At 35.5% G+C, this 11627-nt stretch overlaps 1 protein-coding gene across 1 annotated transcript; it reads right to left on the bottom strand.

Annotated features, from left to right (window-relative positions):
- Nucleotides 1-516: 516 nt before the first annotated feature.
- Nucleotides 517-10895, bottom strand: LOC139135901 (succinate--CoA ligase [GDP-forming] subunit beta, mitochondrial-like). Its single transcript, XM_070703676.1, is given in 12 exon segments — nucleotides 517-628; nucleotides 630-658; nucleotides 1206-1326; nucleotides 1782-1924; nucleotides 2559-2720; nucleotides 3263-3359; nucleotides 4108-4197; nucleotides 4870-5022; nucleotides 5645-5735; nucleotides 7586-7694; nucleotides 8378-8525; nucleotides 10753-10895. Coding segments are annotated over 12 exon segments (1296 nt in total). The 5' UTR covers nucleotides 10825-10895; the 3' UTR covers nucleotides 517-547.
- Between the last annotated feature and the right edge of the window lie 732 nt (nucleotides 10896-11627).

Below are 11627 nucleotides of genomic sequence, written 5' to 3'. Positions count from 1 at the left end.
TGCAGCAAAAACAATGCACTCTTATGGAATGTCATCATAAAAGGTTTTTATTACAGGTGCTAGGTTGAAAGATATACAGTTCATGTACATTGCAAGGAAGTTATTTCCAAAGACATAGAGAAAACACAAACATACAATAAACAAACTAACAGTATATAAGAGGCAAATAATAACTCATTATTATTCTAACAGTGATTCTTTATGACAAATTGAATTATTAATTAAAGGCTAAAAAAAACCTCTGCATATGCACACAGAAATCCCGTGATTCCTCATGGTTGGTGCATGGAATAAACCGACACGGCCCACAAACTTATTTCAGAAATTGCTGTGATTCCAATGTGCATTGTGATGGTATATATCTTCAAACCTAGCATAAAAGAGTCTCACCAAACCCCTGCCTTATTAAAGTAGCAAAACTGATCTTTATATTACATTTTTGTGTCCTGCTTGATTTTGAGACAACCACATCACACATCCATTTTGCATAAAAGTAATGGCACCAGATTGTAGACGTTAAGAGTCTATAATTTAAATGTTCTTTTTTTTACTTCAGTTGAGCGACGGCTTTCTGTGCTGCATCATCTAGATCACTGGCCGATATCACTGGTAGACCACTCTCATCCAATAATTTTAACAGCTTCATCTACGTTTGTCCCTGGTAAAACAGAGAGTAAAGAGATACCTAGTCATTATCAACAGGAACTGTGATGAGACATTGTGTTACAGATATCTCTGCAGGCATCCATGAAATTGCAAAGGAGAAGTATTTGCTTATGCATTGACGAAGATCCAATCTTTCCACTACAAGTACCAGTAGTGTTGTTATGAAAAGGTGATCAGCCAATATAATACAAAATTAAATAAAGCAAAGAGAACATACTTAAACACCGAAACAAAGTTCATCAAACAAAAATAAATTGTTTATTCCAATGACATAATCAGTAGTAATATTGTGGCAAAAATGCATATATTTGGTACCAGGATGGCCCTTTCAGTTGGGGTTTTCAGTTTGATAAAAAGTATAATTGCCATCAGGGTGTAAGCCAAGATCAGTAAATGAGTTGAGCTCCAATCTCTCTCCTGTACTCTGCAGGTTTTGTACTTCTGCAATAATCTCAGATGGTTCCTTATATAAATACAAAGAAGCAGGAAGCAAAGGCAGTGATATACGTATAAAAGAAAGATGAGAGGAGATACCTTACCAGCTAGTCTGACAACCAAGGGAATGTCAAGATCAATTCCTCTCAGCGCTGTTATCAATCCATTAGCAATGGTTGCACAGTTTACAATGCCACCAAAGATATTGACTAGGATGGTTTTAACCTGCAACGCAAAATGATGAACTATGTTTTATCACTTCACATCTCTGATCTCCAAATTTATCATTACGGGTCCAGGCAATGTTAGAAGTTAAGAAGAAAGTATGTGTCTTTATAATAATAAATACGGATGTCAAGGATATTCAAACAGAAACACATGCACTGCACATGGGGTCGGGGGATGCCTGGAAATGGTAAATGTTACAGAATGGGCGTTCTCTCCAGACTTTCTAGCACATGCAAAAATCTATTGTTTTCAAAAGTAGATGTATAATGATAGACTTAATTACTCTATGATCTTTGCTCTGTATATCTGTATATACCTGTATATCTGTATATACCTGTATATCTATATATACATGCATATCTGTATATACCTGTATATCTGTATATACCTGTATATCAGCATTGCAAAGAGAGTAACCTTATTAACATTGTAAGCTGTGTGAAGTAACTAACTTGTGGATCAGATGTGATGATTTTGATAGCTTCAACAACTTGGTCTTCTTTGACACCACCACCAACATCCAAGAAATTCGCTGGTTCACCACCAAACATGTTGATAATATCCATGGTTGCCATGGCTAAGCCAGCTCCATTTACTGCAAGTAAATACCACCATTCAATGGGTAACCAATATCAAGTGATAGAAAGATTAAATTCTGCGATTCAACTTTGTTCAGAGTAATCACTGGTTGGATTGAGATTACTCAGTGTATGGTACTTTTCCATTTTTAGCTGTTCTTGGTACTTTCTGTTTCCTGCTGAAAAAATATTTTTATTGAATTGAGACATCTACTACAGATAAATCTTGTAGAGAATTAGTTATAGGTAAAAATTGATACAAGTTTTAATTTTAAGAGATAATCCACTTCAACTCAGTAGTTTTGGATACTTTTATTGTTAATTTATCAAAAGATACAGTGTTTTGATTAATTTTATTTGAATGAGAAATGTCACCAATTACTCTGACTGGTAACTTGCATAATTATGGTTGAACAGATTGTGCAGCCCTCTGCTGCAGGAAATTGGACTAACTATTAAATGATTGCATTGTGAAATTTCAACCCATTGTGACATCAAAGCATGTAAAAAGATAACACAGTTTCCCGGTTTGGAACAAACCTGATATGATATGATATATGCAGGCACTGCACTGTACTGTACTCTAAAGTCATGTAAGATTATGTGTACATACACTTGACAATATCTGGACAGGAGTGAAAACATACAAACCTAGACATCCAATGTTGCCATCCATTCTGACATAGTTCAAATCATGTTTTTGGGCCAAAATTTCCCTGGAATCCGTCTCTGATTGGTCATCCATGGCAAATACTTCTTTCTGTCTGAACTCAGCATTGTCATCAAAATTCATTTTTGAATCAAAACATACAACTGTAAAAATATAAACAAGATTATAAGAAAATGACTTGATCACTCCATCCCTGGATGAGACAATTATAACTAAACGGCAGTTAAAAATTTTGAAAGTCACACAAGACTTATTATCTAGTTGTTCTATCTATCAGTTAGAGATTATCCTTGCTTTATTTTTATAAATTGATATTCTAACATATTTTTACTGACACTGACTGTACAGCAAAATACAAGTCGCATTGTCACTGGCATATATCCTGGGATCCATGACTTACTGACATTACAATGCTGACTGTGTTGTGTCAAAGATATGTACAGCATGCTTTGCGATTTTAAGACTTGCAATACTGACACTGTTGACTTGCATTTCAATGACAGTGGTACCAACCTCCACCTTAGTTGGCGTTGGCTGTCAAAGCAGTCAAATGATGAAAAAAGATGAAAATTTGAAGTCTGGGAAACTTTGAAGATAGGTTACCACACAACAGCTGTAATGTTGACAACATATATGTACTGGTTCAAAGAACTTTGATATGAAATCTGACACAATGTAAATCTACCTCTGCCATCGGGTGTCTCTCCCAGTGGATTGATTTCAACCTGAGTAGCATCAACTCCTAGGAATAACTTGTACAGATTCTTAATCTGTTCAGCTGCCTGAGTAAAGAAAAACATGAAGATAGAGGCTAATCAAGGCTAATATGAATTGAATGTAGACAACGATGAGAGTTAGGGAGAGTAGAAAAACAGATACAGCACATGTAGGTAGATTGATCAGACTACTTACAGACATATCAGATATAGAGTTTCAACGTTTACAAAATAAAACTTATTCACACATTCAAACCATCATAGTATGATAAATTAGACATTATATCATACCAGTATATTGATGGCGCAAATACAGCGATCTGATTGGTCGAGACGCAAAAAGGACTGTGGTATATTGGCAATATACCACGGCCCACACACGCACGAGCTCTCAGTTTGAGCAAAAATCCACTTTTGGACATTCCATGCCAGAATTTCAATATAGTGTTGTGATATAATAGCTGGGTGTGCTTTATTACCTAATTATCCTATGTCATTATCAAAACTGTACATTCTAGGACTACATAACAATATGAGACACACATTGTTACAGGATCAAACTATACCACTGGAATATCTTTTTCGATCACAAATAACACTTTCTTGTACATAAAATTACTTTACGTGTTGTTTATGGTATAATGAATAAATTTACATGGCTAATAATATGTAATGACATCAAAATCACTAATAATATGTTATGACATCAAAATCATAAATCACAGCTGAAGATAACATGTTCTAATAGGCTGCAAGAAAAGACCCCCTAGATTGATGATAATTTTAAAGAGATCCCTTAATTGGTTGTAGTTACCTGCATCCTCTGTTCTCCATCAAAGTCTAAATTTGCTGCCATCTCATTGGCCATTTCATCTGTGACGCCAATCTTAATATCTATTGGTTGCTGTGAAGAGAGTTACAGCAAGTAATGTATGACAATCACTGCACGAGAGATTTCTGGGGAACCCCCATGACAGTGTTACCTTTGTCAAAAATGAATTAGGCTGAAACATTATTTGCCTGTACTCTGTCAGACAAAGTTCATAAGACAATCATATCTGGCATACAATTTCTATAATCATTCCTCAGAAACAGGAAATAAATATCAACACTAAAGAAATATATGAGTGTGGTAGAGTATATTTTTCAACATCTAAATCCTAACGACATCATTTACGTTGGATTGTCATCTGTAGGAGAATGAAAATGTAATGTCACACAGGTGTATGATTATCTGGAATATTAAGCAGTACCGATGAAACCATACACTGTGTTACAATGGACCATTTCATGACATACTTGTATTTCTTTGGTATTAATCTCCAGTATGATTAATAAGTTACTGTGTTGGAGTTGACCTCTAAAAAGAATTCTGTACTGAATTGTCTCTTTTACTTATTTGCAAGAAAAAAATATAATTCACAAATATTGACAACTGGAGTATGATGGGAGTGATTATTTCCAACAAGGCTTTGTTTGATCTCTGTGGGACTTTCTGGTCTATCTCTGTAACATTTCTAACTTCAGTGGGGACAACATGCTCCATTCCATCAAATGATGAGTACTGACTACCTACCTTGAATATTAGCTCTGGAGTACTTGCCGCAACTTCTTCGATATCTACACCACCTTCAGGGCTGCCAACCATGACTGGCCCATCATGAGCTCTGTCCATCAAAATGGCAAAATAGGTTTCTCTTTCAATGTCTAGTGCCTCAGCAATCATTACCTGCAATACATCAATGATATCAATGTACAAATTCATGCAGTAACAGAAACATGATGAAAGATAAACACAAGCAACTGATATAGCGCCACTGTTTTTTCTCAAACATTTACAGGTGCAATTTTATGCCACTTTTTATACAAAAGTCAATTCATATAGCAACATGTCAAATTTGCAAGCTATAAGAAAGAAATGTTTTAACCATAGTGAGAAAATTAGCCCCCAAATATTGCATGCGCAAACTTTACCATCATTTGAGCAAAACTGAATGACGTTATCCCTCAAAATTTACAAACTAATTTTGATTGCTAAATAATATAGGTCAGAGAAGAATATTTTTAAAGAAAATTGAGCATAATATGAGAAAAAGGTTTTCAAAATTTACACAGGCAATTTTAATGAGGTGTTATAAATTACATCCTTCAAGAAAACAAATAATTACAGTGTATTGTTTGTTGTGTTTTACAAATTGATCACTGTCATTAAAACCAGATTGATACCAAAAACAGAGTACCCTTACATAATACTTTCTTCATCTGTTTGTATATAATGTGAAATTCAAGAGTTTTGTAGGAGTTTCATGTGTGATGAAAAGTTCAAAGAAATGTTTTGAAGGTACATGTACCTTGTTCACCAGCACGCCATCTTTTCCTGTCTGTTTGGTGACTAATTTATATCCTATCATTTGTTCAACGATGGGACCAACATCGTCAGGACTACAGAAGAGAAGTGAATAAACCGACAGTGACATGATTAACATAAAACAACACAATATCACAATTTATGACATCAGTAAGTGATCAGCAAGTCAAACCTATCTGAGGCTTGAAAGACATTTGTTAACAATTACAAACAGTGCTATTTGTATCAAGAAGTCTACACATAAATGTCTGCATAACACACATGAATACATTCCAAAATTCCACAATACCTATTTCAAAATATCTACTCATTGATAACCAGTATTGAAAGCTCAAGAAGAAGAGACGATGCCAGTTAAAGAGAAATTCAAAGATGTTCTAGCCAGCTGTCTCTCATGTTTTATTAAAAAGCTTGTCTCTGACATGCCGCTTTTCAATGGCCTTTCGTGACCTGTCATCAATTGTACTATCACAATACCCAGTTTTAAAAATAGCACTGAACAACTGGAAATCTGCCCACTCCACTCTTGGTTTAACCTCACTGTGCCAAAATAACACATAAATTATAATTTTGTTTAGGGCAGTGTTATTACTAGCTTGTCAGTGTGTAGTAGATCTAAAGCATTGAATTGAATGACTTAAAATGACTTTTCTTTAAGTTTCTGGTCTCTACAAGGAAAACAATTCTGAAAATAGTTGCTGCATGAATACATAAAGCCATTGATACTACAATGTTATTTGACCTATGCCATTGGACCTATGTGCTAATCATAAATTTTCTACATAAATATACATGAACCAACAGTCTTTCCAGACACTGATGGAAGGATTGGGGTAAACAATCTGGCAAACTGCATATCATGGAGGATTAAATAAATATGCAATTGATAATGACAAAAAATATGTCTATGTGACAAGTTATTCATGGTAAGAACACAAGTGTATGCCGTGGCATTATTGGTCTACCTGAATAAGAACAAACATTGAAAGTAAAATGATGTCACCATGTAGTTTCTACTTTTTGGAAAGTACAGTGAATAGCATCGTGAACACATAGTACAGAAGTCTGCATGTCGTCATGATTATTTTTTTCATGTGTTAGAGGGCGCTGTTACAGATGCACAAGACGTGTGCAAGTGTACACATGTCTACCATAGTACTGGGACTGGAACTACCTTGTTTTTCAAGCTGGCAAGTGCACTAGTCATACTTTTGATTCAGTTCAATTATGAATGCTGATATTGTATGACAGTATATGTTGCAGAAACAGGACCAACACACGAAGTTTTCGGAAACATTGGTCTTCAAGGCATGATTTTACTACCAATCATGCCAATCTCTTAATATGATAACTGTTTATTAAAACTTAAAAACTGATTGACACTGACAGAACTATCAAACAGAATGCAGTTATCCTCAATGCCCTATGTGGTGATAGGAATAATATTGTAAATGAAAAATCTTCATTCAACTGCATTCAATTGATACTGATTGTTATACCACATGTATGTATAGTTTTGGTGACAAGAATGTCTGCATCAACAAAATAGGCCTTTTGATAAAGAACTCTGCTCTTTTGTTGCCAACCACGTTTACTTTCTGATGTAGATTTATTGATGCTGTTGAACCACTGGATATCAGCCTCAAAAATACTTGCTGTCTCTCATTGTTAAATTTTTTCAAAAGCTTGTTGTCTTGATGTTGATAAATACTTTGTAAGATTTTTTCAGAATTGTAGGTTTTCAAGATCAATCACTAAGTATCAAAAGACACAAAAGACAGTAACTTCATTCCATCATTTGTATATATTCACCTTCTCCACATCATGCTACTGTGTATAAAATATGGATGACTCCATTTTTCTTTCTCATTCAGCTGACCAAATCACATCAACATGATACAACAACCAGAAAGGATAGACTTACTTTGTAGTAAGGTGGACACCTCCTTGAAGGCCACTAGAAAATTTTCCTTTTCCTCTTCCACCGGCCAAAATCTGTGCTTTGATGACCAGTTCATTGGCTATTGTGTTCACTGAAAATGGAAGACAAGCTCAGATCTGTACCTTGAACGGATGACATACTTGATCATGGATATTTGTGTTTTACACTTGTTGCGTGTGTGCAATTCTTTCATGCATGAAATTGTTCAACAGTGGCCTTGTTTACTTTTTTGTTAAAATTTTAATTTCATTCAATTTTGATTTCATTATCATTTACAGCTCAGAAAAGCAGTCTCTCACTGCAATTTGCAAAACCATACCACACAAGTTACAAGGCCAAAGGATTTTCTTAATGACTTGTGAACTAGCTGTTTATTGAAAACATTTCTGCAATTTTGTCATGATTTTATGATTGTTTCAACAACCTTGTATAGCCATTTTCCAGATATCCATAAATATGTAAAATCAGTACATTGTAATTTTACAAATTAATTCTAATTACAGGTATCTAAGGATTGCCAACTAAACTCTTTCCTCTTGTGTGGTAACTTCATGTGCTCACCAAATTGGAGTTATATCTGTTCAAGATAGTCTTGATAGACAGACAGACAGACAGACAGACAGACAGACTGATACACAAATAGACATTAGCTCCAATGTGAAAACAAAGCTGGTGTCTGTAAATTTTATTTCCACAACTTGAATATTTTTAAAAAATGGTTCTTTAACCTACTTTTAACAATTCTAAAGTAGGATTGCTCTGGTACCAACTTACTTAGTTCCTCCCCTTTTTCTATGCCATCTTTAGCATTCTCTACAATCCGGAACCTTTGAACATTGACTCCATATTTTTCCATTAGCTTTTTACTTTGGTATTCTTGTAAATTCAGACATCTTGATGGTATTACAGAGCCTGCTACAGCCTGTAAAAAATAAACAAATAATTTGATCAAATATCTGTTGACAGCTTTTATCCTTACAGTGGTATGATGACATTCCCTATAACACCTAATAACAAGCCACGCGTTCATTCTGTGTCATGATTTGCCAGCAAACATTGTATGATGAGAAAATAGATATGTCTAGTCCCGACTGGCTTTAAAAAAGTGTCGTCATCGGGTGTTTTAAAAGAGTATTGCCCTCCTGGGAAATAGTCATTGAAAAAGTGCTAGGTCACCACACGCTTAGTGTCATCTGTAGCTTTGAAATAACTGCACTAGCAACAAGCCTATGAATAAAACAGCAAGGTTTTCCATTTCAAAAGCACAGGAACTTGGAGAGCTCATTGGCAACAAAGATTCAAGTGCAAACAAAAAGTAATTTGCTAAGGACATTTTAGCTTCTTTTTGTTAAGAAATTAGCACTATTAAATCTAGTAAACTTCTCACAATATACCTTTGCAGAGGATGTTCAGAGAAATTTTAAAAACGCACATTAAAACAACTAACATGGAACAGCATGAACGTGGGGCGTGTCAGAAAGCACCTATAAGCTGGTCATTATTTGGGCTATATATAGCGCCTGTATATTACTCTTCATGGCTGTGAGTTACCAGAAAAACACATCACTACATGAATGTCCCCTTTGGTCTTATCCTGGGAAGGTAGTGATGTAGATGTGGTAATGCAAGGCTGGGTAATAAATGGGTTAGTAAATGGGGGACACTAAAACACTTTGAAAGGGTTGCCGTTTGGCAAAATTTATACAATTTTGAAACTCAGGGAACTAGGAAATCATGATGTTCAAGATTATAACAGCAGTATTTCTTTCATCAATTCAAAGTTGTTGTAGTATTGTCACTTAATTGCTCACACTTGGGCTAAAGTATGGAGATCTGTTTGTTTTATCCCCATGGGCAAAAGGGCCAGGTCTGTAGGGGAACTGGTCTGTTATGGTGCCACAGTGTTTTTGCTAAGGCTTGGGAATATCGGTAAATGATTTGGGAACCCAGGTAACATTTCTGCTGTCCCCTAATCTGATTGCATTGATATACCAAGGGGAACCCCGGTAAAATGACTTGGGAACCCCGGTAACATTTACCGGGGTACCGGCCTTAACAAAAACACTGTGCCAGGTTCCTTGCCCATTGGCAGGGCACTGGTCAATTGGACCCCATACTAGTTAAGGGAGAAATTGGACCCATGATATGATACTTTATGTCTAAAGTTTATGTCCTTTGGTTGACATTCTTGTAGTTGTCAGATATAAAATTCATGCAGTGTATTATACATCAAAGATGTTTTCACTTTCAGATGTTCTCAACAAAATTGTTTTATATTGACACAATGAATTCTATACTGACAGTACAGCACTGGCAACACAAACACCAGCAGCACAGCAGCAAAAGTAGAAGCTGCACCTGAGTACACCTGACAAATATATACATATGTCTGATGAATTCAGGATGCCTAAAACTTAAGCAACAAAATTTGGGGGGGGGGGGGATTTCATCAGTTCATGCATTCTAATTGTATCTCGAAAGGTGTTACTAGCACCATTTCATGGGGGGCTGGTCCCCCTTGACAAATTACTAAGGGGTGCCAACATGTCAACAGAGGGGGAATCCCCAGTTCCTCTCTCTGGATGAAACACTGATATATATATATATATATATATATATATATTATATATATATATATATATATATATATATATATATATATATATATATATATAATATATAAGTTTAGTTCAAGATCAGCTGGAGTAGAGTGCTCAATACTAGAGTAGAGCTAAATACACAACTGAGTTGATCAGGATAATCTAAAATATTACATTTCCACTACAAATTTGTTTCGTACGGTATAGGCTGCAGAGCCGCCTACACTCTATATATGTATATATATACGCATTCAAATCCTATGTGAAATAATTAAACTTCTCGATGTGTGAAATGGGTCCAATCGGTCAGGGGTCCAATACAGACTAAAAAGCTCTCTGGAACACGTCACACTTTCAAGCTGTTCTGTAATTTACAGCTGTGCACAAAATCATTCATGTGCGGTGGAGCTGCCGCACATTGAGTGCCCGGTGTGAGTTCCGCCCGCATTGAAAAAACCGTTGAAATCTGTATCAGCGTGGATTCAGAGACGTCGCACTGATAAATCAAACCTTACTATCAAAAATAATTCATAGATGATAGTTTCGTACCTGCCACTGCAACAAACGTTTTGAAATTAGCCGGTGCGAAATGCGACCGGCTGCTTGCCCGATGGCGGCCATTTTGGGTCGAGGTCATAGGTCATACAAAATGCATCATGCACAACAATGCACTGTTGTTTATGGAAGAATTTACTAAATTATATTTAAAAAGCCAGAAATTATCCTTTAAATGCATTAATCGATATTATAAATTAAATTTTTGCGTTGAGCTTTGTAAGTGTAAAATTAGGTTGGGGCTGTGTAAAAAATTCCACTGCACAAACAAAACGGTGTTATGCTCTTTACCGTGGGTTTTTAAAACGAAATGACGGTACAAAAGGACATAAAAAACAAAACAAAACAAAACTGAAAATTCTACTTTTACTATATGTAGAGAACACTGCTGGGTACAGTTGTGAACCTGTGACATGTTGGAAAGCATTCAGTAAATTAGTAATGAACTGCTCGTTTACAAAACCAGAGCGTTTATTGTAAGATAGAATTAACAACAGAAAAATATTGTTTTCACAGCAACGGAATATTGCTGCGATACCAACTTCCTCAATTGCCACTCCAAAGAAATCAAAGGTTTCTCCCTCAACTGGACTAATTTTTTACTGTCCTGCAGTTTTGCCCCTCATTTTCCAGGCGTACAAGGCCGTCTATTTACACATTGAATGATAAATGGTTTAGTCGGCCTCATCACATCCTGCAGAAAGGTTACAATGAAAAGTAGTACCTTGGCGAATTTTGAAAGCCAAAACAAATCACAGACTTCAGTATTCTCTTTAGTCAGCTTGTATTTTCTTCTTCTTTTTATTAGCTGAAAAGAATCAGTGTTAAAGTTTTAGATGTATGCATCCCAAAATTACCATGCTCTTGAT

This window comes from Ptychodera flava, chromosome 6, assembly GCF_041260155.1.
Source record: "Ptychodera flava strain L36383 chromosome 6, AS_Pfla_20210202, whole genome shotgun sequence".
NCBI lineage: Eukaryota > Metazoa > Hemichordata > Enteropneusta > Ptychoderidae > Ptychodera > Ptychodera flava.
This window is presented reverse-complemented; position numbering and strand designations above follow the sequence as displayed.